Raw genomic sequence first — 26,222 nt, forward strand, 5'->3', positions numbered from 1 at the left:
TGTCGAGAACATCGAATCTCCATGGTTACGACGAATACGCGAAGCGTTCCCACAGAGACAACGCAATAACAATGGGTCATTGCGTAGGAATCGCGGAACCAACAAAGCAACGTTTCCACTGCTATAACAGAGGATTCGTTTGCATAGCAGCGGCCGAGGAGATAAATAGCCCAGCTTCGACGAGAAGCAGTCAGTCTTGGAACATCTGCCGCAGAAGAGAGTCTGCTATAAACCGCCAGAGAAGACAGTCTAGTGTTGCCGAGATATTGCAAGCAGTAATTGTAACACTGCAAGAGCAAATGATTGTAAAGCGTGTGATTGTGTAAGTGTGAAGGACAATAAAGGTTCTACAGAATTTGAGACCTACGTGAATTTATTTGTAGCGTGACACGCAAAACACGCTACACTGGTGTCAGAAGTGGGATACATGCTACACTGGTGTCAGAAGTGGGATTGGACTTACACACGTGACAAACGAGCTTCGAACTCAAGACACGCTACACTGGTGTCAGAAGTTTTACGAACTTGAACACGCCTGAACGAATTGTAGTACCACACGATGGATATGGAAAAATTGTTCGAAAACCTAGTGCAGATGCAGGAAATGTTCCGAACCCACCAAGACAGAATGGAGGACAATCGGAAGAAAGACAAAGAAGATTTCCTGGCTAAACTAGACGCCAACCAGGCCAAGGCCGACGCCAGACATAACGAGATGATGGCCGATTGGAAAGCTTGGGGGGAAGAGAGGAGAACTACCCACGAGAAGATTGAGCACCACTCAGAAGTGATGCAGTCCGTACTGGAGCATCGAGAGGTCCCCGCAAAAGACGCCCCGATAATACCGGTCGGAGAACCGAAGAAAATGCGTAGGGACCGAAAACTGGCCTCGGAGCGCCGCCGCCAGAAAGCGAAGGATTCGTCAAGGGAAATTCGTAGACCCCAGAAGAAATTGGCCGTCGCCCACAGAGGGACGAGCCGCCGTGTGGAAGAGGCACGGCAGAAGAAAAACAGCAGGAAGTCATCCCGTCGCGCGACAGTGGCACGACGTTGGAGAAATGCCTTCAAGAAGGAAACTCCCCAGGGAACCTTCGGATGCCAGCGAAAAGGAAGGAAAGGAATAAAGAACATAGGCGGCAGACGGCCGCTATGCTAGTGTCGCTATTGTTACTTCCTATGCAACGGTCTGTTCTAGCGTTTCCATAGAAGTGACTCTTCTGGATTCCGGACACGTTACATTGCTCCCTTCTAAAGGTTGTTCGTCCCCGAACAGCCTAAAGGTTCTCCCTCGGTTTCGATTCCGCGGTGTTCTGCTGGCAACGTCTGCATTCGGTCTTGGTGTCCTTTGCGCGTCTTTTTGCGCTGTTCATTCTACCGCATCCGCCCCTTTCTTCAGTGGTGCTCGCCCCGAGCACTCCTGTAGCCGAGAATTTGTCGATCTCGTTGTTTTACATTCATTCCTCACTTCCGTTATCCACTCATCCTTGTTGGGGAGACCGGTACTTCTACGTTACCGGTTCCTCCCATAAGGGCCGTTTCCCTTTTTCCGTTTTTGAGGGGGTCGACCCCTCCACAGTGTCCAATTTTTCGCGGTAAACCTGATAATTCGTTTCGTGTTCTTCACGTTGACAGCCTCGTAAGGGGTCTTCTCTCGTGTTCCTCTCCTTCCTGGGTGCGATCGCTGTCCTGGCCTACACCCTCCGATGCCATTCTTGGTTGGCAATTTTTTCTTCTGGCATGGCGGCCGTCTGCCGCCTATGTTCTTTATTCCTTTCCTTCCCTTTCGCTGGCATCCGAAGGTTCCCTGGGGAGTTTCCTTCTTGAAGACATTTCTGCAACGTCGTGCCACTGTCGCGCGACGGGATGACTTCCTGCTGTTTTTCTTCTGCCGTGCCACTTCCACACGGCGGCTCGTCTCTCTGTGGGCGACGGCCAATTTCTTCTGGGGTCTACGAATTTCCCTTGACGAATCCTTCGCTTTCTGGCGGCGGCGCTCCGAGGCCAGTTTTCGGTCCCTACGCATTTTCTTCGGTTCTCCGACCGGTATTATCGGGGCGTCTTTTGCGGGGACCTCTCGATGCTCCAGTACGGACTGCATCACTTCTGAGTGGTGCTCAATCTTCTCGTGGGTAGTTCTCCTCTCTTCCCCCCAAGCTTTCCAATCGGCCATCATCTCGTTATGTCTGGCGTCGGCCTTGGCCTGGTTGGCGTCTAGTTTAGCCAGGAAATCTTCTTTGTCTTTCTTCCGATTGTCCTCCATTCTGTCTTGGTGGGTTCGGAACATTTCCTGCATCTGCACTAGGTTTTCGAACAATTTTTCCATATCCATCGTGTGGTACTACAATTCGTTCAGGCGTGTTCAAGTTCGTAAAACTTCTGACACCAGTGTAGCGTGTCTTGAGTTCGAAGCTCGTTTGTCACGTGTGTAAGTCCAATCCCACTTCTGACACCAGTGTAGCATGTATCCCACTTCTGACACCAGTGTAGCGTGTTTTGCGTGTCACGCTACAAATAAATTCACGTAGGTCTCAAATTCTGTAGAACCTTTATTGTCCTTCACACTTACACAATCACACGCTTTACAATCATTTGCTCTTGCAGTGTTACAATTACTGCTTGCAATATCTCGGCAACACTAGACTGTCTTCTCTGGCGGTTTATAGCAGACTCTCTTCTGCGGCAGATGTTCCAAGACTGACTGCTTCTCGTCGAAGCTGGGCTATTTATCTCCTCGGCCGCTGCTATGCAAACGAATCCTCTGTTATAGCAGTGGAAACGTTGCTTTGTTGGTTCCGCGATTCCTACGCAATGACCCATTGTTATTGCGTTGTCTCTGTGGGAACGCTTCGCGTATTCGTCGTAACCATGGAGATTCGATGTTCTCGACACAACAGCTCACTGTTGGTATTACAGTGTCGCTATTGTTACTTCCTATGCAACGGTCTGTTCTAGCGTTTCCATAGAGGTGACTCTTCTGGATTGCAAACACTTTACAATAATAATAATAACAATATTGATACACATAGAAAATCTGTTACATCCATTACAACTTTTCACTTCCATTTGTGACCTATTTACTGGCTTTCCTTCATAAAATTTTCATAGACCTTTTTATAACAAGCATTAAAAGTCAAAACCTAGAAACTAGGCAAAGTAATAATTTATATATTCCACAGGCAAACTTATCCATTTATCAAAAGGGAGCCTATTATTGAGGGATAAAATCTTTAACCAATTACCCTCTCATATAAAGAATGTTAATGGTAACATAGCTAAATTCAAAACTACTTTAAAAAAAATTTATACATGAATTCATTCTACTCATTAGAAGAGTACTTTTACCAATAATGAGAGTAGTTATAATAAACATATTTGAATGTAAATTTTATGGCTCACTTGTGTATTACATTTGTAATTTATGATTTTTTTTCATTGTAAACTCATTTTATAATGCCTGTTTTGTTATAATTATGAGTTCTACCTGTGCATTGCCAATTAATCTTATTTTCTGTAATCTGAAGGATTTATTTACTCTTTGTAACTCATAATTATTTGTTTATTGTGGATTTCTTATTTAATATGACTGTTCTTAAATGACATGTTTCTGACTTTTTATTTATGTAATCTAAGGACTTAACTATTTATATTTTATACTGTTGTAATGTTCCATGTAAACAGCTTTTGTATTTGGTCTGTATGTACTGAATGAGGACAAGTTCTGTATCCACCTTGTGGATGTCTGGAATACTGAATAAATACTAATACTAATAGGGAGATATCATCATATGCTGTACTCAGAAAACTGAGACAGCTGTGGAAGGGTGATATTAAATTGGATTTTAAGAAGACAGTTATTGTTGATACAGAATTGACAAATGAAACAAATAATGAGGTTTGAGCATGGGTTTGTGTTAATGGTATGAAACCTTTGAGTTCTGCTACCTTAGAATAAGTAGTTATATTATAAACCACATACAACCACATACATATAAACACATACCCAGCAGGCCCAGCAGGATAACACATGCAGTCACAGGAGCAAGACACAACACAAAGCACAATACACACACGAAAGTAGGAAGAGTACTCCGATAGAAGAAGATAGGTGTGACTCACGTATTGAGATACGACATAAGGATGACAAATCCTGAACAGTTTTAATATTTTTAATATTTAATATTTATCAATATATATGACGAATATATATTTTAGTTATTTTAATATGAAGACAGCAGGGCATGCAATGAAGTAGTTTGACGTACATCGAAAAGCACCTGAATATGGCACTTTTGTGCTGAAACATGTAGTGCAAGAGAGAAGATTAAGGTGAATAAATGTATGCACTGTAAGACGGTTGGAATAAATCATGGATTATAAACCATACTATATATTGTATTATAAGTTAAGATGAGCTGGGATAGCGTAATCAGTATAGTGACTGGCTGCGGGCTGGACAACCGAGGAGTCTGAGTTTGAGTCTTGGTAGGATCAAGAATCTTCTCTTTTCCACTTTGTCCAGAGAGGCTCTGGGGCCCACCCAGCCTCCTATGCAATGGGTACAGGGGATCTTTCCCTGGAGGTAAAGTGGCAGGAGCGTGAAGCTGACCACTGACATCCAGCTAGTGCCAAGGTCAAGAAAATGTGGATCTATACATGCACTATCCCTACATGATACAGTGCTTAATAAGTTAAGCACAGGGACAAATTTACCTTTTATTATAAGTTAAGGATGAGCAGATGTATTCATAAATATTTAATTCCACTGTGGAAAACCCGTGAAAACGTTATGAAAGGAAATGTTATGGTAACATAAATCTACATATACTGTTTCAGTATTCTCTGAGACAAAATGAGAGAAGGAAGGATAGGGCATGAAAAATATGTGTCTAGTCAATACCGAAGTAGACACAACATTTTGATGAAAGTAATGTTAAATATAAAACATACATAACTTCATACTGATTCTAATCTTTATTTTCATGTATTAAATACCTTCAATTTCAATCCGTAAATTATAGCTATTATTGCTACTATCCTTTTCTTTATAAAGAATAACCTACATAAGAAAAATATCCTGCTCCTGAATAATGTAAAATGATCTGATCCATATTAATCTGTTTTGTTGAATGGTGTGGGGATGATATTTTGTAAATGCTGAATTACTCTACCTCATTAGACCATGTGACAATGGGGTGCGGTACCCCTGAAGCTGAACATCCCATTACAACTTCTTCCCCTAGCTGCACTTCCAACAGGCCTTCTTCAGGGATGGGAGTTACTGATGGTGGATCTGGAAATAAAATGTGAGTTTCACAGGTCCTTCTTAAGCCACCTATTCACTTACACCTATGGCAGCTGCTCCTCTAGTAAGCTTACTGTCCCAGAGGCAGTAACAGCATATAATATCATAGCTGTCAAATACAATAACTCTTCAATATGTGTAATGAATTTTCACTGCAGAACCTCAGTCATTAATTTCTACCAGTGAATGAATCAATGTTGATAGGCATAGGTTGTCTTTCCCCTCACTTTTTACCCCCATGGTTGTCCCATGCATAAAAGAAAAGATAAAGCTATCCCTGTAGCAGGTCATGGAGGCCCATAGGATTGTGAGATGTCGAGGCTCCCAAATTTTCTAGACAGTCTGTTCACAGATGGTAGTGAGGTTGTCAGCCTTACACGCTGGCAGCCCTTTACCTCCAGGAAGATTTGTGGTACTCATTTTTGTTAGAGGCTGAGTCAACCCTGGGCCAAAGAGCAGCCATAAGGATTAGGTCAATTGAAAAATACAATGACCTCATCACGAATGCTCCATCCATGTATTGTATATTTAGTGCTGTTCATTTCCAGTTAATTTTTATTCATTGTAACAGGTAAATATTATATCAAGATGTTACAGGCAGCTTATGAAATCAATGAACAGATAACAATTGTGTTGTATAACATATCTGTCAGTTTTAGACAGATTGCAAAATTTGTTGGTTCTGACTGATTCCTTTTATAGTTTCTGTCAGTATTTCATAAAATTCCTAGGTGTTCTATAAAATACCTTGACTTATTTACATAAAATTCTAATAGGACAAAACAGACACTAATGAGACACAAATATATGAGTTACACTCTGTTATTATTCTAAAGAGGTAAATGAGGTGATAGAACTGCAGATGAAAAATGCACAAGACAATCAAAAGATCTGACCAAAAATTTCTCTTTTAAAAGTTTTAATGGAATGAAGATAATATTAAAGAAAAAGCTAATTATTTACGTTACATTAGGTTAGGTTAGGTTCACATAGCTTGGCTTGCTTTGGGTTAGGTTAAGTTATCTGAAAGTGTTGAGGCTCTCTAGCCTGCTTCACTTGTTCATCTTACACTTAACATACAGCCAGTATCAAGTTTAGCATTGAATGTTATGCCTAGACAGTGTATGAAACAGCAAATATTTAACCCCTATGCCTGCTGCTGTATTCCCATTCATCCCTCTCTGGCTAAGTCAATCAACCCATATACCCTTACACATTTTCGTGTGACCATAGGGCCTATGTGTTTTGAGAGGAATGTAGGGAATTATGCTGGAGATAAAATGTAGGAACTGAGGGGAGATGTGGAGGTAGGCAATCCATAGCAGAACTTGTGCCAAAGAAATCTGTAGCAACACAAGAACACAAAGACTGTACAGCCTCCACTAAACCACCTTTCCAACTCTTCCATCACCATGGTTGCTACACAGTTTTCCCTTGACCATGGTGCTGTTAACATTGACTGGTAGTTCAGTTTCCTGGAAAGTCCTTCTCTGCACACCATGCTGACATACGTGCACTGACTTTATGGAATTTATATTGTGCCACTTACTGCCCAAATTGTGTCATTGTCAACTCCAGTGGAACTCATAGGAAGATGGCTGTGCAAAAGCATTTCAATTAGGTTTCTAGTTTGGGGACTAGAGACAAACTAATTATTTAATACATGTGATGGCTATGTCATTCCCACTTGGTAGCAGCGTCTTTCACTTCCTTGTTTACTGACTCTCAATCCTAATAGTCTAACTTTCTCTTGTGTGGGCAGTGGCAGATTTATCTGACTTGGCCTCTACTTTTTCCCATGACCTCAGTATAGTGTACTGTATACATTGTACATCTGACACTTCACTGTTGGGTACAGAGTACAAAACAGCACTGCTTATGTCTTCTGTGTGGAATATCTCCATCTTTTTATGCTGTGCCATTAACACACTGTACCTACCTAGCAACTGATAATCTTGAGGTTGCTTTATCATCTGACAAAAACTGTCTTTTTGCTGCAACAACTTGACTTTCACTTAATTCAAAACAAAAAGGCTGCTTAATAATTTTACACTGAACAACCCCTTCCCTTTCTTCTCTCAAATTATTACTTATTACCAGAGCCATGAAGTAGGAAGAAGCAGCCCCTCGTCACTGGCTCTATTGCTGTGTTCGCAAGCTCCTCAAGACATACGTGGGGTATCCAAGCTATATGGAGGAGCTACAGTGATACATTGGCCCTTCAGATAACAATAAAGAGGTTTAATAACAAAATTACACAAAATTACAAAGAATACATAAGCAAGGAAGAACAGGGTACAACAACCCAATCCATGATTGTGGAGCAATCACTCATCACTACAGTTGCGACCAAGAATAAACTAACTCGTCCCAGTTTACAACTTCCTTTGGGTGTTAAATGGGTTACCCCTGACAAACACAAATAATACTGGAAATAAATAAGAAAATAAAGACACACATCGCAACCATCCTAAGCCAGCAGCTTGCAATCGCGGACAGCCTTTACCTTACCAGCCAGCCAGGTATTCAGAACAGAATTTAGAAGTACCCCAGCCGAAACAGAATTTCCAATCGCAATGCCCGCTAGCTGGTAACCACCCTCTCAGGATGACGTCATCTGACAGGCTGCACAGCAGGTCTTTTCTCTTTCCGAGACAAGGAAGAGGGATAGAAGGTCGCGTGATACACAGACATGACGAGGGTAATACGTCAACATATTGGGGTGAAGATGGAATCTAGGAATGGCAGCCGCCATGATATTGCACACAAAAGCAAGCTGACCTTTAGCCCGGCTCAACACAATATGTGACTTCTTTTGCTGCCATCAGTATTAATGGAATTTTGTGTGGATCTCAGCATACACACAAAATCACACACACACACACATTGGTATGTATGACGGGGTGGGTTGTTCATCTCAGAAGCAACGTTAATTTATTTTTTCGCTTAGTGGTTGGTGGAGTCCAGCTGGGTCCACTGGCATGGCGGCCACTGATTTTGCTCAGAAGCAATGTTACTGTAAACTCTAGTCTACATTTTGGTAGCCTGAAGGACAAAGGATTGTCTACTTTCTGGACAATGGTTGTGTTTCTTATGTTTGCTGATATCAAGTCCAGTATTTGCAGAATGCCTTGTCAATGTATGAAACAGCAAACACTTCATACTTTGCCTGAACTTGAAGACACGCAATGGCCCATTTTCAACTTTCCCTACTGTCACTTACTTGAGTCATGCAGATTTCCAGAATAAACATTTGTTACTCTTTAAAACACATCAAACCAATATGTGTCTATGTGTGTATGCGCGTGCATGTGTGCATGTGGAGGAAGGGCGCTATCTCAGGCCAAAGAATTTCTGCTTATTAATTCCTACTTATTACCTTTACATTAATGAGATTCTATTCTTCTTTAATGATGTAATGAATGACATTCAAGGAATCTATTTCACATATTCCATAGTTTCCACAACAGCTGTCATCCATTCTCATGTTTCATCTTCAAAACATTTCCAAAATTTCCTTTACATTTGTTGCTGGAGGGGAGATTTTCACCAGAAGTATCAGGCAAATCTGATATTTATCCATATTGGTCCAATATAACCTCTGCTTTACTCTAAGCTTAAACTGGACTTTGTTATCACTTACAGAGAACTTCAATGGCATGAACTTGTTGTATAGGTCCCCACGGTTCTGGCCGAATAATCTGACACTTGTACTCTCCTGTATCCTCAGCCTGCAGATCTGACACTTGCAGTGTGTTATTTGGCAGCATCTTGATCCGTGGTGAGGATACTAGCCCAGGGTTACTTGAATCTGCCACCAGCTGGTTCTCCCACCACCATCGCACAGCATTGTAACCTAAGTAAGTCAACAGTCATTATTTCAAAGTATGTTGAAATCAGTAGTAAACATATGCATTATGCCTGTCAATACAAAGCTACACATCTGATAATATCTACTGGAATGCTGTACCAGTGCTTTCCCATAAAACAAATAAACAGGAAGAAATTTCGTAAGAAACTTATCCAAAGTGCATTGATGTTTAACCTATTGATATTGTAACATGTTGCGCGACTGAGAACCCCCCTCCACCCTCCTCTCCACGGTAACGTAGCGCTCCCCGCCACTCCCCTCCGCGGTGACGTAACGCGCAACGCTAACGTAACCGTAATCAACGTCCTACTGTGACGTGGCACTCATTACGCCACAGGCAAGCACTGCAGCTATATAAGTGGATGCACAGTGCGTATCGATCAGTTCGAGTTCGAGTTCCAGTGTGGCTACCGCCGAAGACATTCCGAGTTATAAAGTAACAGCCAGCCGACTACAAGTTGGAGTATAGCAGCCGTCGCGGTAAGAAGATCCGGACGTGTGTGCGATTGTGTAATTGGGAGCGTGTGATACAGTGATACAAAGCTCCCCTACTGTCAACGTGTTACTACTGAAGACAGAGTGAACTGATTTGCGCATAGGGTTATAAGTCGTGAAACCCCGCAACAGTGTTAACAGATTAATGCGCTTAGGGTTATAAAGTGTGAAACCCCGCAACTGTGAGATAATTAATTGTAGCCGTTATTTGTAGATTGTTAAATAAACCAGTTAACGATCTCTACGGCGTCTTCAGTAACGTAAACACGTTACAATATATTACATTTTTCATATTTTTGTTGGAGTTTGATTTCCTTTGTTTTTCAAATATTTTGCACATTGTTACTTTTCTTCCTAGAAACTTAAAGAGTGAACACATTAAATTGCATTTATCTCAGAAAAAGGTTTATTATCTCTCTCCTCCCTCCCCCTTAGAACAAGAGTCTTTGCAGTCTCTTTTGTTATTTCTGTTAAGTAACAGAATGGATGTGTAAGCCAGTTGCTTGATATGTACAGGTTCATTTTTTAATTTTCAGAAAAGGACACTTTTTCTTTTTCAGGAAACTTAATACAGGGGATGGACAAAAATATGCAAACACCTCATGAAATGCATGCCTGAATTGAAGTGTTTATTTTAGCAACGTTTGTAGGTCACACTGTCGTATCTGCCCAATACCACTACCTGTACAACCTCCGCAATATGTTGCAAGCTTCATTTGTTGTCGTGACAGTGTTCTGTGCAACTTTTTGTGCATCACGTCAGAGCTAACAAAATTCGAACACAGGCAAATTGTTGGGGCCCATATGGTGGATGCTTCCGTAACCAAGGTAGCCGAAGTTTTTGGTGTTTCGCGAGGCACAGTATCCAAAATTATGACTGCATACAGGAGGACTGAAAAAACCGCATCTGATGAACACCAGCTGGAGAGAAATGTGTGTTGAGTGATCAAGACAGACGAACATTGCGTAGGATTGTGACAAAAAATAAGAAGACTACAGCTGAAAAAGTGACTGCTGAACTGAATGTCACGCTCACAAACCCTGTCAGCACCAAAACAGTATGAAGGGAACTCCACAAGCAGGGTATTTCTGGACGAGCTGCAATTCCAAAGCCACTCATCAGTGATCAAAATACCACTAAGAGGAGAGTGTGGTGCCAAAGTCATAAAACCTGGACTGTGGAGCAATGGAAGACGGTCATTTGGTCGGATTAGTCCACCTTCACACTGCTTCTGACTTCTGGCCAAGTTTACATCTGCAGAACGCCATTCCAAGCTTATGATCCAGATTGTTTGCTGCCAAGAGTGAAACATGGCGGGGGTTTGATCATGGTATGGGCAGCCATAGCGTGGTATTCTGTTGGACCCATCATTACCCTGCAAGGTCACGTCACTGCCAACGACTATGTGACCATTTTGGGCGACCAGGTCCATCCCATGGTGCAAACTTTGTTCCCTGATGGTGATGCCATTTACCAAGCCAACAATGCCTGTGTTCACATAGCTCACATCGTCCAGGACTGGTTTTCTGAGAACGAAGATGAAGTGTCACGTCTGCCATGCCCCCACAATCGCCAGATATCAATATTATTGAGCCTTTGTGGTCTGTTTTGGAGAGCAATCTGCATGCGCGCTATCCACCTCCATCATCGATAACAAAACTTACCATGTTTTTCAGGAAGAATGGTACAAGATTCCCTTGCAAATCATACAGGACCTCTATTTATCCATTCCAAGGAGACTGCAAGCAGTTCTGCAAGCCAGAGGTTGTCCTACACCATATTACTCACGGTAATGTGTTTTTTGTTGGGTGTTTCCATATTTTTGTCCACCCCCTCTATGTTCTACCTTCCTTCCCACCCAAGTATCAGTGCCTTACATTCTAGAAGAAGAGACTGAATAGAGTTATTCAGCAACTCATAAATGGAATACTTTAATCTAGGTTTAATGTACTGATATATTGGGTTTCTGGACTTTATCCATCGTCCTGGTTTTTAAGATAACAAATAAAAACACGACGTTTCGGAAACTGGATCTGTTTCCGTCCTCAGGTGAAGGAAAAAAGGAAACACCTATTCTGTTGGGTCCGTTAGAAAGAGCTAGCCTCAATCACTGGACAAACCAATGTCACAAAACATGAAGATTATAAACACCTGACACCAGGCTAAGTCCATGAGCATTATCAGCAATGAAGTCACCAATTCACATAGAAGATCTGTATGACGAGATATATGCTTTTATTCATTTCTATTAGGTTCTAAATTAGATAGACGTGGTTTACTCCACTGTTGACGCTAGTTAGACACTATTAGTTTTTTGTTACTAGTTCTTCTTTCTATTCCATGCCGTGGGGTCATGGACCTGGTTATGAGTTTGGTTTCGTGGCATAAATTTCTACAGATCTATCTATCCTGGTTCCACGCTTGTATGTGTTTGCAACAATTTGTTATGAATATTTTTCTTATTAGCTCTCATGGACTTAGCCTGGTCTCCAGTATTTATAATCTTCATGTTTTGTAACATTGGTTTGTCCAGTGATTGAGGCTAGCTCTTTCTAATGGACCCAACAGAATAGGTGTTTCCCTTTTCCTTCACCTGAGGAGGGAAACAGATCCAGTTTCCGAAACGTGTTTTTATTTGTTATCTTAAAAACCAGGACGATGGATAAAGTCCAGAAACCCAATATATCAGTGTGTTATACACCATCTTCAGAATCCTATAGTAACTACTAGGTTTAATGTGTTTGTCACCTGTTACTGAATCCTTGTTATATATGGACACAAATAAAAGTATAAATATAACATTTACACCTACCCAGATCGTTTACATAACAAGGCAGTAAGACTGTATCATTTTCAGATGTCTTCACTGTTGTTGGAACACTTCTGAAATATGGCTCTCTTGCAGAGCATGGACCTGTAAATAAGAAAAATCTCTTTTATGCATACAAGATCTGAAATAAAATAATCACTGATAATTTATGTATGTTGTATCACTTGACTAATGATTTGGCACTTTTATGATAAAGCAATTATTAGGGTTATACTCGTATACATGTATATATGGGTCTTACTGGATGTTTACAAGAGAGTAGTTCCTAGAGCAACGTCCTTCTTGAGAAGCTAATAGTCAATCAATTGATGAAGAAATTTCACATATTTTATGGAAACAGAAGGTTCTTTACTTTATTATTCGTGGGTGTACCACCAATCAGTTCATCTTGGTGGCAAGCCCCTTGAGACTCACAACTAGTAATTTTGTTTTGCAGTTCTAGCACTTATGTAACATCCTCTTTGATGAGAGGATGGGTCTGTTGTCTACAACTGCTGCTGGCTCTCGCCAGCGCAGTCATTCTCAGATCCGAGTCCCACTGGACTCATGGCCACATTTTTCTGTCTCAGATTCGAGACTCACCCCTGAATTCAATCCATGTCAGTATGAGTTCAGCTATGTAAATACCTGAGGCCAGTCTATGTCGAAGGGAGAATTGAGAAATTCACAGATTTGGATCGGTTTCATAGCATCATCTCTGAATTAATATATCACCAGATCCGAGTCCCACTGGACTCATGGCCACATTTTTCTGTCTCAGATTCGAGACTCACCCCTGAATTCAATCCATGTCAGTATGAGTTCAGCTATGTAAATACCTGAGGCCAGTCTATGTCGAAGGGAGAATTGAGAAATTCACAGATTTGGATCGGTTTCAAAGCATTGCCTCTGAATTAATATATCACCTAGAATCAAAATTAACTCAGGGATAGGAGCTGATAAAGCAGCGTGTGACTTCACAGCCTCTATTGCTTCAGAATATAGGTTGTCGATATGTAAAATTACACTTTCAGACATAAACGACAATTCTGACTCTGGCTCTTGACTCTGACATGGATTGACCCCTGTGGGAATAATATAACCTTTGGTAGATTAAGGTATAATACGTGGACACATAATTATAAATGGCCAACGTCTCCATTTGTTGAAAAGGAGATCCAACAAAGAAGTAAATAAAACATGAAAGTATTGAAAGTGATCAAATATATGGTCATGTTCCCAGCAGGGCCCAATACCAGGAGTGACCATGCTTGCTGGTTGCCAGAAGCAAGCTTCTGCTCCTGACATGGGTTTTCCAGTGACTGAGGCTAGCTCTTTGCAAGGGACCCAAAAGAATAAGTGTCTTCCTCCTCACCTGAGAACAGAAACAGCTTCAGTTTCTGAAGTGTCGTGTTCTCAGGTTTTTAGAATACCAGACAGACAAAGTCCAGAGAGTTTAGGACTGGGTTCTCCAAGAAGAAGTAAATCTTAAAGTTTTTCAATGTTATTAAACTTGCTGATGAAAAATTTGCCTCAATCTCTAAAAGTGACTGGAAGAATAGATGTGACCAGATGCAGATTACTGTGTGTATCAGTACAGGCTGGTAATGAATCAAATAATGCCAATGGTGGTGAAGGTACATGAAATAGCTCCACTGAACGCTGATACTGACATGAACATTGACGAATTTTAATATTCTGTCACTTCTTTGTGACTGTCTGTGTATGACTTAAGGTTCAAGAATTTATTGGTTTCCAGTCTTGTGTTATCCTGCTAGATACACGTTACGATGAAGAAAAAATGTTAAGACAAATGTGAGTCAGTGTTGTATCCAGGCTCTCAAATACAGAGTGTGTCTCACTTTCATATTGCGGCTGTAACCACTGCCCCACTGCTCCATGCCGTACCTCTCCTCACATGCAGCCACAAGTCAGCTCTCAAAACACAGCCTGCAATTAAAGTAATACCCGGTTCTGGCAGTGTTATGGACCATCTCTACTGCTATCAGACGCTCCTATCAAAAGTGTTAATGTTCGCTTTTTTCCTGGCCATGCTGTAAGTGGTCACAGTGCTCAGTATGTGATAAACTCTTCTCGGCCTATCAACCATGTCAATTTATCAAAACTTACCAACGTTTCAGGGACTATCCCTGTCTCACATCATCAGAGTCTTACATCAGACTATCATGATGGAGACAGAAATGGCCCCTGAAACGTCGGTCGATCCCAGGTCAAGTCATGTGGGATTTGTGGTGGACAGAGCGCACTTGGGCAGGTTTTCTCCGAGTACTTGTTTCCCTTGCCAATTCTTATTCCACCGACTGTTCCACATTGATCATCATCTATCATTCGGGGCTGGTACAAGAGGTCGATTAATGGCAGCAAAGTTTGTACTAACAGCTTAAACAAGTGAATATAATGTCACAGTGTGGAGAAAACCACACATCCACCTGAACATCAGATGAACGTTGCGAGAATAAGACTAAAATATTATAATAAACTGATTTAACATCGCAACAGGATGCTCAGATACCTATATTATTATTTGGTATGTAGTGCTATGTCAGAAAACGGAAGTTTCCATCCAAAAATCATGTGGTTTAACTTCCGCCCAATTAAGACCCAGAATTACTTAAATGAATTTGAAAAGAGACGCTGTGTTACCTATTTACCTCTGTCATTACCCTTTAGGCTGTTGCTTCACCTCATCATTACGCACGACGCAAACATGTGTTACTCAACCACGGCGTAGTGTAAACCGTAACCCACGTACGAGTATTTCAGGGTTGGTTCGATTATCGGACTTTTGTGATCTTGGTGTTAAACGCTGCGTATCTAATATTCTCCTCTCAAAAGAAATTGAAATTTGGAAGTTTTTACCACGATGACAGTTTTTCGAAAATCACGCTCTGTTATTTGCTGTTTAAAATATTCCACCAACGGATTTAGTAAATTTTGCAAATGTCTAAAAGTTCTGAAGTCGCAGATCTTCAGTAACCGAATTAAAAACACGAAAAGCTTCTGTCCTGTATACTTCCAGTGTGTTGATTAAATGGATAACTATGAATTTCACAAAAAGTGGTTAATTGTGGTTATGTTCGTACCTCGAGAATGACGGCACTAATTTTCCCCAAACTATCGGTAAATACGTACCAGACTACACAGCGTCACATCCCAGAAGAGCGTAATCTTCAGTTAGTTCCGTTTGTTAATTTGTTAGCAGTTCGTTAATTGAATCAGCCTGTGGGAGACGAGATAGCTGCCTCTAAGCTAAGGGCTGGCAGACCGAATAATCGGGTTTCGATTCTCGGTGGGGGCAGAGACCTCTGTCTTCTTCACAGTGTTCAGAGCTGTTCAGAGGCCCTGAGCCTCCCACCCAGTGGGTATCAGGAACCCTTTCCCTAAGGTTAAAACGGCCAGGGTGGGAAGCTTAGGTTAAGAATTCGTAGTACTTTTGCAGTAAGTAGGTCAGTCAGCTGATAGACCAGTCAGTTAATTAGCGTAGTTAGTTGGTTAGCCCTTTCCATGCTAAGAACAAGACATCTCGTACAGAAACACTGGTTCCTCTGATCCGAATTTATTTGTCGTGTGAGGTCATTAAATAAATATATTCTCCTCCTGTCTACATTTAAACCTTCGTGATTTTTCTACAATATAAATTACACGCTGATATTAAGAGAACAAGTTTGCTGAATAAAGGGTTAGGTCACTTATTCACTAAGTTAGTGTAGTTATTTAGTTAGTTGCACTTAAGGCCGCGCCATAGCTCAAGCGATTAGTCGCTGGCTTCCCACCGCGGCGGACCGGATTCAATCCCGGGTCTGGTCAAGTGGGAATTGTGGTGGACAAAGTGGCGCTGGAGCAGGTTTTCTCTTGAGTACTTCGGTTTTCCCTGCCAATCTTCATTCCACCAATTGCTCCACAATCACCCTCACCTATCATCTGTGGCTGGTACAATAGGCCAGAAGTGGCCGCAGTACAAGGGACTTAGTCCCACTCAACTAGCAAAAAAAAAAACAGTTGCAGTTACGGTTTAATAATTATGGAAGCTGTAAGTTCATTATTGTCCCAGAATCCACAGCGAACTGTTACGGCTTCTCGCCGTATCACTATCATCCCCACTCGTCACATAGGCCTATATTTCGTTGTGACCATTATCTCGTTTCGTGGGTCTTTTTGTTAGGTAATGGAACAAGGCCAGACAGTGGTGAGTGGTAGTTCACAGTAACACAAAAGACGGCTAGTTCTCAATAGAAGTCGCTCACTGAAATAATCAACTTCCATTATGGAACAGAAGATGGCGTTCTGTTTGTTAATAATGGAAGAAGTAGCCACATCAATGGCTTAATAGACAATTTGTCTCCAGGGATAACCAAAGAAGAACAGCCTAAAATCATAACATTTTGACATTTCTAACAGTCCGAATCTAATGATTCAGAAGATGCACCATGCTGATTATGATTATGATAACAACTACATAGAGTAGAATGCTTCTTACCAAGCTGGGAGTCGTTCAGTAAATCAAGAAATGTTACTGTTCTTTATGGAACCGGTAGGTTAATTGCCGTGCTCACAAGAGCCTGCCACTAAATCCTATTCTGAGCCATATGAATCCAGTCCACATCCTCACATCCCATTTCTTAGACAGCTATTTCCACACTATTCTCCCATCTACAACCAGATCTCCCAAATGGCTTCTTGGCCTTACGGATTCTGACTAAAATTTTGTGTACATTGCTCAGCTTTCTTATTTATAATACATGCCTCTTCCATCTCATCGTCTTTGATTTGATAATTCTAATACTCGTAACATCTGGCGAAGATTACGAATTATGAGGTTTCTCATTATGCAGTTCTCCCCAAACTTCTGTTAGTTTGTCTCTCTTGGCTCCAAATATTATCCTCAGAAATTTGCTTTCAAACATCCTCAGCCTACCTTCTTCCTTAGGGGTAGAAACAAAGTTTCACAATCATACTAACACACAGGTGAAATTATAATTGCGTATATTTTAAGCTTTTCGTTTTTTGTGGAAGGAGGGAAGATAAAAGCCGAATTTGAACTTCCTTTAATTCATTTATGAATTTGACTTGAATTTTATTTGCTATTTTCGTTACCAAGTACTATAATACCTTTGCGTCAGTGTCGAAGGATATATTATTAGCTACCTGTATCCTTATATTGTGATTTGTATTTATTCTGGTAACAGGACATGAACATGTACTTAGCTTTGTCTGTATTTTTCTTGTTGAATCTCCTTACTAGAATACTACATAGAATTTTCTTTTCTTTATATTACTCACGTATTCATCCATTAACTCCTAATCGTCAACATACACCAGAATCTGGTGTCCCATTGAATTTTATTCCCTCTGATTTTCTTGGTCCAATCTAATGGCATATTCTAAAGGACTGCAGTGAACCTCACTAACTGTAATAAACTATGGTGAAATGTAATCCGCACATGTTAGAATTCCGTTGGAATTCTCATCACTTATTGTAAACTAGTCATTATTTGTCTGCTTCTTTTTTTCGATCTCGTTCTACTTGCTCTCCTTTAGTTTCAAATATTCTGCTGAGGATTTTGTTCTCAACTTACCAGAGGATAACAGAAGAACCTGAACCGTGATCATTTTGAGTGCGTACATCTTTGAATTCCGCTGCAAAATCTCTTCGCGGCTGTCACAGTGAAATGTTCGTGGGAGAACTGACTCACGCGGATGGTAGTCGGAAGAGGACTGACTGCGGCGCTGACAGGCGACCAGCTGAGTGATCCTCCCGAGGACATCACACTTAACTGTATGTAGCACAGCGAGGAAGGAAACACTGGGGACAGATGCGCCTAGCTTGCATACACAGCGGGAAATGGGGGTCCATTCAATTTTGATCACACCCTTCTTCTACCACTCACCATAGAACTTCTTTAAATGTATAACAATGTTTCGTTTTCACCCAGCTCAAGGTTCACGTCTAACACATTCGAGATGCACTCGAGCCGTCTGTGCTCAGTCGGTTATAAAGTTATCTGTCAAGACCACGGTAGTTTGTTCCTCTAATATTCATGTCAACACTTTACAGTTATAACTAATTTACTACTTATTTAAACAAGCAAGGGAGGCACATAGACTGAGGGTGTTTGAGAACAGGGTGTTGAGGCGAATATTTGGAAGGAATAGAGATGAAGTGGCAGGAAGTTGGACAAAAATGCACAATGAGGAGCTTCATAACTTGTACTCTTCTCCAAGTATAATTAAAATGATCAAGTCAAGGAGGATGAAGTGGGAAGGGCATATAGAACGAATGAGGAAGAAGAGGAATGCATATATGATATTGGTGGGAAAGCAAGAAGGAAAGACACCACAGGGAAGACCAACGCGTAGGTGGGTGGTCAATATTAAAATGGATCATAGAGAGATAGGATTGGATGGTATGGATTGGATTGATCTGGCTCAGGACAGGGATTAGTGGGGGGCTCTTGTGAACACGGTAATAAACCTTCCGGTTCCATAAAATGGTGGGAAAGTCTTGAGTAGCTACAGAATTGGCGGCTCATCAAGAAGGGCTCAGCTCCGTAAGTGAGTAAGTTTAAACACGCAACGCTAGCTAAGTATCAAACTGAGAAACTAAGCAATAATGAACCGTGCTAATTACCTCACCATACGAGCAACCCTCCATCCAACCAGTCTCAATGCTAATTTACCGTGTAACTTACGTATTTAGTCCGCTCACCTAATACAAGTCCCTGGTAGTTGATACCGAAATTTCGACCCTGCTAACATCTAAGCCCGTCATTGGACACGATCCTGGGCCAGTTCTATCTATCCCTCTTTCTTACAGCCTATTTCCTTGAGATTCTTCTTCGATTGGCTACTTTTCAGGAGATTTCTGTAAACATATCTTGTCTTACATTCGAGTAACATGCCTAGCCAATTATAATCGCATTAATTTCGCTGTCCTAACAAATTATCAAGTTCGTCTCTATATTAAGTCCTAGATGCCCACTTCCTTCAACCGTCTTCCTCAGCATATTTTGCTTTCAGACATTTGTAATTATTGTTCAGCTGTCAGAATATGTTAGGACTTACTGTGTTGCTTAACCAGGTGCGGAAATGGCTTTCCAGAACTGCGTCAGTTGAGACTCAGGGGAAGTGATGACTGTATAATAAAGGAAATTATCACAATGCAGGATCTATGAGCTCATTAAGCGTTGACTAAAAAGTTACTGGCACGCTTAAATAAAGAAGCGTTGCTAGTTTCAGCGTACTGCAAAGCTAAGCATGAGTAAATACTTACACTGCGTAGTCATAAACTTCATGTTTCACACTACAAGGGAACTGACGGTGGCCATTTTTCACCAAATTTAATATCTGTATGAAAGCTGAAAGGCTTACTTTAATAGTTCAGTAGATGTCCCGCTGTAAATTGTATTCAGCTTTTTTTCTTCTTTTTTCTTCTTTCCCCTTGGCACTACAACCCCAGTGGGCTTAGGCCTACCTCCATGAACTTCTCCGTTCGCTTCGGTTTTTCTAGATATTACACATTCGGTAGGACTCCTTGGGCGGGTGATCAGCTGTACACAAACACAGAAAAACGCACACACACAAACTAAACATCCATGCCCTGAGTGGGATTCGAACCCACGATCCCGGTTTCAAGCGAGCGAAGATAGTGCATGCCTTAGACCGCTCGGCTACCGTGACCGGCTATTTTTTCTTCTACTTGTTCATTTTTCTTACAATCGATTTCTTCGGCACGTCTTTGTATATTTTGCAGAATTGAATTTAGTAAGAGCAGACCTTGTGAATTTTATAAGCCGGTAGATCATGAATTTGAAATGTAGGGGCTACAAAACCGGTTTTACCGTTAATAGCCATTGATTTGCTGATCATGACTGATATTTAATTTTGTTTTAAGTGTAGTACTTTTCACCGTTCCTTCCTCATTTAGTTCCTTGTACGACATCAGCACACAATTTTCGTGAGAGTAGAATACGCCCCAAGTGAAGACCACTTAGTTCTTGGAGTTTAGTTCCATGTTCCATGTGTATGTACAGTCTACTTTTCTTAACATCGTATTCAGGAGACAGTTCTGGAAAGTCGACCCGGTTTTGTTCCATCTTTTTTAAGTGACTCATAAACGGTACGTCAAGCACCCTTGCTTTAGCTTTGCAGTTTGCCCTTTGACATACACGAGGTCTAGTAATTTTTGCCTCAATCACAGTAACAGTTTTGATCTGTCAGTTCAGGCCTTTTCAGGTTACACAACCCACCAGATATATGAGTCCCACGAGTTTGTTCGAGATCAAGACAAGTGACGTCCCTGGTACACTGCATGCTAGTGGTAGGTTTTGTACTAATATCCACCGATATTCTACAATATTCTTGCGATAATATTATTGAATGTCTCTTTCTCTAGGTATTTCGCCATGTTTGCTTACACAGTTACCAGTTGAACGAAAAATGCGTTCTTTGCAAAATTCTTTTGTTGTTCTATTCCATTTTCCTGATTTCATCCACAGCAATTTCTTCATCTTCCTGTTAAACATTCTTTCCTTTAATGGATTATAAAAAGCTCATTTTAACAATGGAAACACTTCACATTAAGTAGTTGGTAGAACTTTGCTGCCTAGCCACGTGTTTATGAAAAACAGGAGATTCGAGGGGCCTCAGCAGCCCACAAAACAACCATAGGAAGTATATGGCTTCTGTCTGTATTACCTCCTGGTTGCCAGCACTGCATATCTCTGCTATGCGCCGGCAACAATAGTGGCAGCTGATCTAAAATCACATAGAAGAATAAGACAAAGAAAGGAGCCGAAGGAATTTACTTCTTTGTCGCGATTGGCAGTCCATTTCTCTTACACTTAGGCCTAGTTACGTAGTTCTTCTGGTGAGGTGTACTTCACAGTACAGTAGCTTCCTCAGTACAGGCGACATAACAAGCTGCTTCACCAATAGCGGCACATCACACAGTAAACATAGGACAAGTCTAGAAATGCACTGTCTAGCACTGAAAACTATGTCTCTCTTCCCAGGAGGTGTCGATTATCACAGATGTGCCCGCGTATATAGCGGTTTTGTTTCCTTTCGTTAGCTGTAGGAGATCCGTGTCCATATGTATCGTTGTTGGGAGAATTTTAGTCACTGTAACAAATAGCTGCTTAATACTAATGCTCTGGAAATAAGTTAACGCCGTCTCTGCGGGTCAATCCACATTTCCAGCACTGTTAATAACCATACAAAACAACTGACAAAATTATAGTTTTGCATGTTTCGATTTTTATTATTTTGGAAAATAAGTGAAGTATCGGTTCGCAATTGAATAATAATACACCAATACCCTTCCCCAATTTCACTACAGATCTAATTTATTTGTTGTTCCCAGACGCTTGAATATTTTAATGTCATCAAATTACGTACTGCCTATAGTTCCGACATCTTGTTCGGACTGGTTACATATCTGATGTTTCATTTGTAACTCGGACTTTGACTTACCAGTACAGGGTGTGAGACAGAAGGCATTGCATTAATGTTGTCAAGGTCAAATTACTCGGATTCGCGTTCTTATGTAAAGAAATTCGCAATACCCACATGACGCGCGTATCTATTTCAGCCACGTTACGGGCAGCAAAACTGTGCATTATTAACTTCGTGCCACTGCCATATCAGAACAACTTTCAAAGCTGAGCTTTCTGTTCTACACATCTCGGAACCGAACTGAAACTGCGGCATGGTTCCTAGTTTACCTGTGACTTCATATGGAGATATGGTGTTTTAAAACCAATTACGACAATTCATTATGCGTTCTTTTCACGAAATGCGTGAAGTCAAAACACCATGTCCGTCTATACATATATTTCATCTCAGGAAACATTAAACTTCAATAAAAAATGTTCTTGGATTATTTGCGCTAAAAGTTGCCCAGAAGCTTAACTTTTCTTCCTCTCGGTTGCATACAATGAACCAGAGAGTTGCAGCCACGGAAATGACCTGAATTCTTTTCTTGGACACCACGTCAGCACCTGCTCTGGGGACAACGATCCTTCTACCCAGTGTCCCCTGTCTTCGGAGTTCAGTCGGCCAGAGTGTGAAGCTGACCATTCATGTCCCTCTAGTGTCGATATTAAGAATCAGTGCAACAATATCCTCACTCCTTCACAAGTCTTTCTGTCATGGTATTTAATTCAGAACACAGGGAAAACTTTACTATCACAGTCCAGTGTATTAAAATGACGTTCGTTATGCTCTTAAGGCCATAACGGGGATAAACTGTAGCCCCTGGGGCCAAAAATATGTGTATCGAAAGAATGGTGGTGCGACCAGGAAGAAGCTGTAATGTAGAGCAGGCTTGCCTAACTGGGGGCAAGACTTGCTTGGAGACGCTGATACAGCCCTTGCACCGTATGTAGTTACTGTTAGGTAAACACTAGGACAAGAGGAGAAATTCTGATGAATTTAAGTCAGCTATTAAATACCCTAGGTCGGGGATACGCAAGAACCATTCAATAAACAGCCTGTAGAAGGTACCACGGGGCACTGTGGCCGTGGCCGTCTCGATATTATCAGTGCAAGTTTACATGGCAGAAGCTGCGCTCATCCTAACGGTTAGTGGAGCCACCCCATAGCGAGACTGCAACAACGCCATGGGATCGGCAGAGCAGCTGCACCAGCCTTACTGAGTAAGTGTATTCACACCGTGTAATCAGATGAAGAGTATGAGTAGGGCCGACCTAGCAACGCCATGGGACCGGCAGAGTAGCTGCACCAGCCTTACTGAGTAAGTGTATCCACACCGTGTAATCAGATGAAGAGTATGAGTAGGGCCGACCTAGCAACGCCATGGGACCGGCAGAGCAGCTGCACCAGCCTTACTGAGTAAGTGTATCCACACCGTGTAATCAGATGAAGAGTATGAGTAGGGCCGACCTAGCAACGCCATGGGACCGGCAGAGCAGCTGCACCAGCCTTACTGAGTAAGTGTATCCACACCGTGTAATCAGATGAAGAGTATGAGTAGGGCCGACCTAGCAACGCCATGGGACCGGCAGAGCAGCTGCACCAGCCTTACTGAGTAAGTGTATCCACACCGTGTAATCAGATGAAGAGTATGAGTAGGGCCGACCTAGCAACGCCATGGGACCGGCAGAGCAGCTGCACCAGCCTTACTGAGTAAGTGTATCCACACCGTGTAATCAGATGAAGAGTATGAGTAGGGCCGACCTAGCAACGCCATGGGACCGGCAGAGCAGCTGCACCAGCCTTACTGAGTAAGTGTATCCACACCGTGTAATCAGATGAAGAGTATGAGTAGGGCCGACCTAGCAACGCCATGGGATCGGCAGAGCAGCTGCACCAGCCTTACTGAGTAAGTGTATCCGCATTGAATAATCAGACAGCCAGAGAGTATGAGTATGACCTAGGATGTTTAGGACGAATAGGGTCCCTTTATAGGTCAACTTGTATTACGTGCTCACAAACATATGTGTTAGTGAGTAGGTGACTGGCTACTGTGTAGAGGACTGAATATCGATTATCATAAGGGGCACGGCTTTCTCTACTAGCCACTACTTCCACCCAAATTTTGGTGCCCCAGCCTTCTGTCCATTTGGGTGCAAGAGTCTTTTAATTACGTAGGTAAATTTGCCAGAGCGAGAAACTGTTTCCTCATCTACAGAGGGCCGTCTTGGGAACAAGGTGAATCAAGCGGCCGGTTGGTGAGGCAAGATTTTAGGGGCATTTTATAAACTTTTCTGTTTTAATTAAAATGTATTTCTGCTGAACTTCTGTTCATATCGTGGTCATTAATTGGGAGGAATCTAAACGTATTATACATAAATGAAAATTTAACTGTTTCGTTGTCTGAGGTGTAATTTTGGCTTGCGCTGATCCCTAAGCTCTGAAATAAATGGAACTTTACCTCCACACACATTTAGGCCGAGACGGAAGAAAGCAATATCCCACAGACACCAGTACATAAAGCCTGATATTGTTTGTTCTGTTCAGAAGCGTAGTGTCATAGCAGAAAGGAATTGCAGGAAGTGACGTAATACAATGCTGACACAAGATACGTCATTGCCTCTGTATGAACAGATGACCAATGCCCAAGCGTGTATTTTAGAGCAAATGACAGTAACGCAGTATTATCCCGAGCGAAGGGCGATGTGCCACGCTGCTGTGTGGGGTCTGCACACTGCACAGCCACACCTGGGAGTGACCTCATATCCGCCTACATTCATCGGCGTTTATTAATGTTTTAGGGCACAGAATTTGTATTCTTCTCGCACAGTTCTGTGATCTAAATGGAACCCATCTGCAGTCATAAAGCATATACATTATGTAAAAGCAAATTTGGCCTGGTCCATACCAGTTATACACCACAGCGCAGGCAAATTTAGGTCAGGCAGTGTATTTTCTTGAAGCTCTGCTCAAAGAACAGAAATGGGAAACCAGCCGTGTCCATGAGTGTGGACTTATGTACAAGTACGAATAACATAAATGCTTTAGGTTAGCGGCATGTATCCTAGAAAAAGCCAATAGGGTATGAAAGAGGATTCTTGAACACACGTTGTAATTACTGGAATTTGGGACTTTTTCAATCTTCCGGAATTCTAGGGAATAGAGGACACGACGTTTCGTAAACTGGATCTGTTTCCATCTTCAGGTGAGAAAGGAAGACACGTACTCATTTGGGCCCCTTTGAAAGAACTGGACCAGTGATTGAGATTAGCTCTTTCTAAGGAGCCCAACTGAGTACGTGTCTTCCTTTCTCACCTGAAGACGGAAACAGATCCAGTTTCCGAAACGTCGTGCCCTATATTACTTGGACCAGTGATTGAGATTAGCGCTTTCTAAGGGGCCCAACTGAGTAGATGTCTTCCTTTCTCACCTGAAGAAGGAAACAGATCCAGTTTCCGAAACGTCGTGTCCTCTATTACCTAGAGCGTCCTCTGTTACCTAGAATTTCGGACGATGGAAAAAGTCCAAAAACCGGTTAATTCTGTGTGTCATCCACCATCGTCAGAACCCTTCAGAATCTACAAGTTATAATTGCCTGATATCCCTACAGATTTAATGCATGTATATATTATGTGTCTATATTTATAGTTTATATAATGACGCTGTCAGTAATTAGACTATATATTGTCCATTGACTGGATGGCGGTAAATACTGAATTGGAAAATATGTGGAAAGAAGCGCTCGTAACTGTAATTTGAGGCATTGCCCCGAAAATTTCCAGAAGTTAATTGAGAAAACCACGAAAGCCCTTAGGATAGTCTGTGCACCGGCAAAATTCGAACAGGGCATGTTGTATGCAAGCTTATATGGGCCTACGGGATACACGCAAGAGTAGTTTAAGGCAGATCGTGGCTGATTTTAAGATAATACACAGGATGTAAAATGGATTCCGTTTTCTTACAAATAAGTTATAATTGCCTGCTACCTCCGAGGGCGACAAAGTCCATGTGAAACATTTTATACTGCATAGAAATTTTTACAGAATTTAATCTGTATCCCAAAGCTCTCATCTGTATTTACGCAGATTCTAAATTATTTTCGGGGTTTCCGTGGCCTATAATTTTTAAACCGGAAACTACAGAACAAAACTGGTCACGGAATATGAAAGTATAACTCACAAAAATTTATTTGGCAACGCTGTACTCGCCGCATTGATGTCTGGGAGCAAATATGACGTTGGAGTTTTAGGAAATTTGGAACTTGGATTGTCAGCAGTCTATATAGGGCAGT

General features: G+C 41.6%; 1 protein-coding gene across 1 annotated transcript in view; it reads right to left on the minus strand.

Annotated features, from left to right (window-relative positions):
* Positions 1-18,256, minus strand: part of LOC111875424 (protein amalgam) — a 44,814-nt gene extending 26,558 nt beyond the window's left edge. The window contains exons 1-4 of the mRNA XM_023871672.2: positions 18,076-18,256; positions 12,482-12,583; positions 8,946-9,158; positions 5,169-5,290 (exon numbers count right to left, since the gene is read on the minus strand). Of these exons, the coding sequence (XP_023727440.1) occupies positions 5,169-5,290; positions 8,946-9,158; positions 12,482-12,583; positions 18,076-18,124 (486 nt within the window). The 5' untranslated portion in view covers positions 18,125-18,256. The remainder of the gene's footprint in view (positions 1-5,168; positions 5,291-8,945; positions 9,159-12,481; positions 12,584-18,075) is intronic.
* Between the last annotated feature and the right edge of the window lie 7,966 nt (positions 18,257-26,222).

Source organism: Cryptotermes secundus, unplaced genomic scaffold (genome assembly GCF_002891405.2).
Source record: "Cryptotermes secundus unplaced genomic scaffold, Csec_1.0 scaffold589, whole genome shotgun sequence".
NCBI classification, from domain to species: domain Eukaryota; kingdom Metazoa; phylum Arthropoda; class Insecta; order Blattodea; family Kalotermitidae; genus Cryptotermes; species Cryptotermes secundus.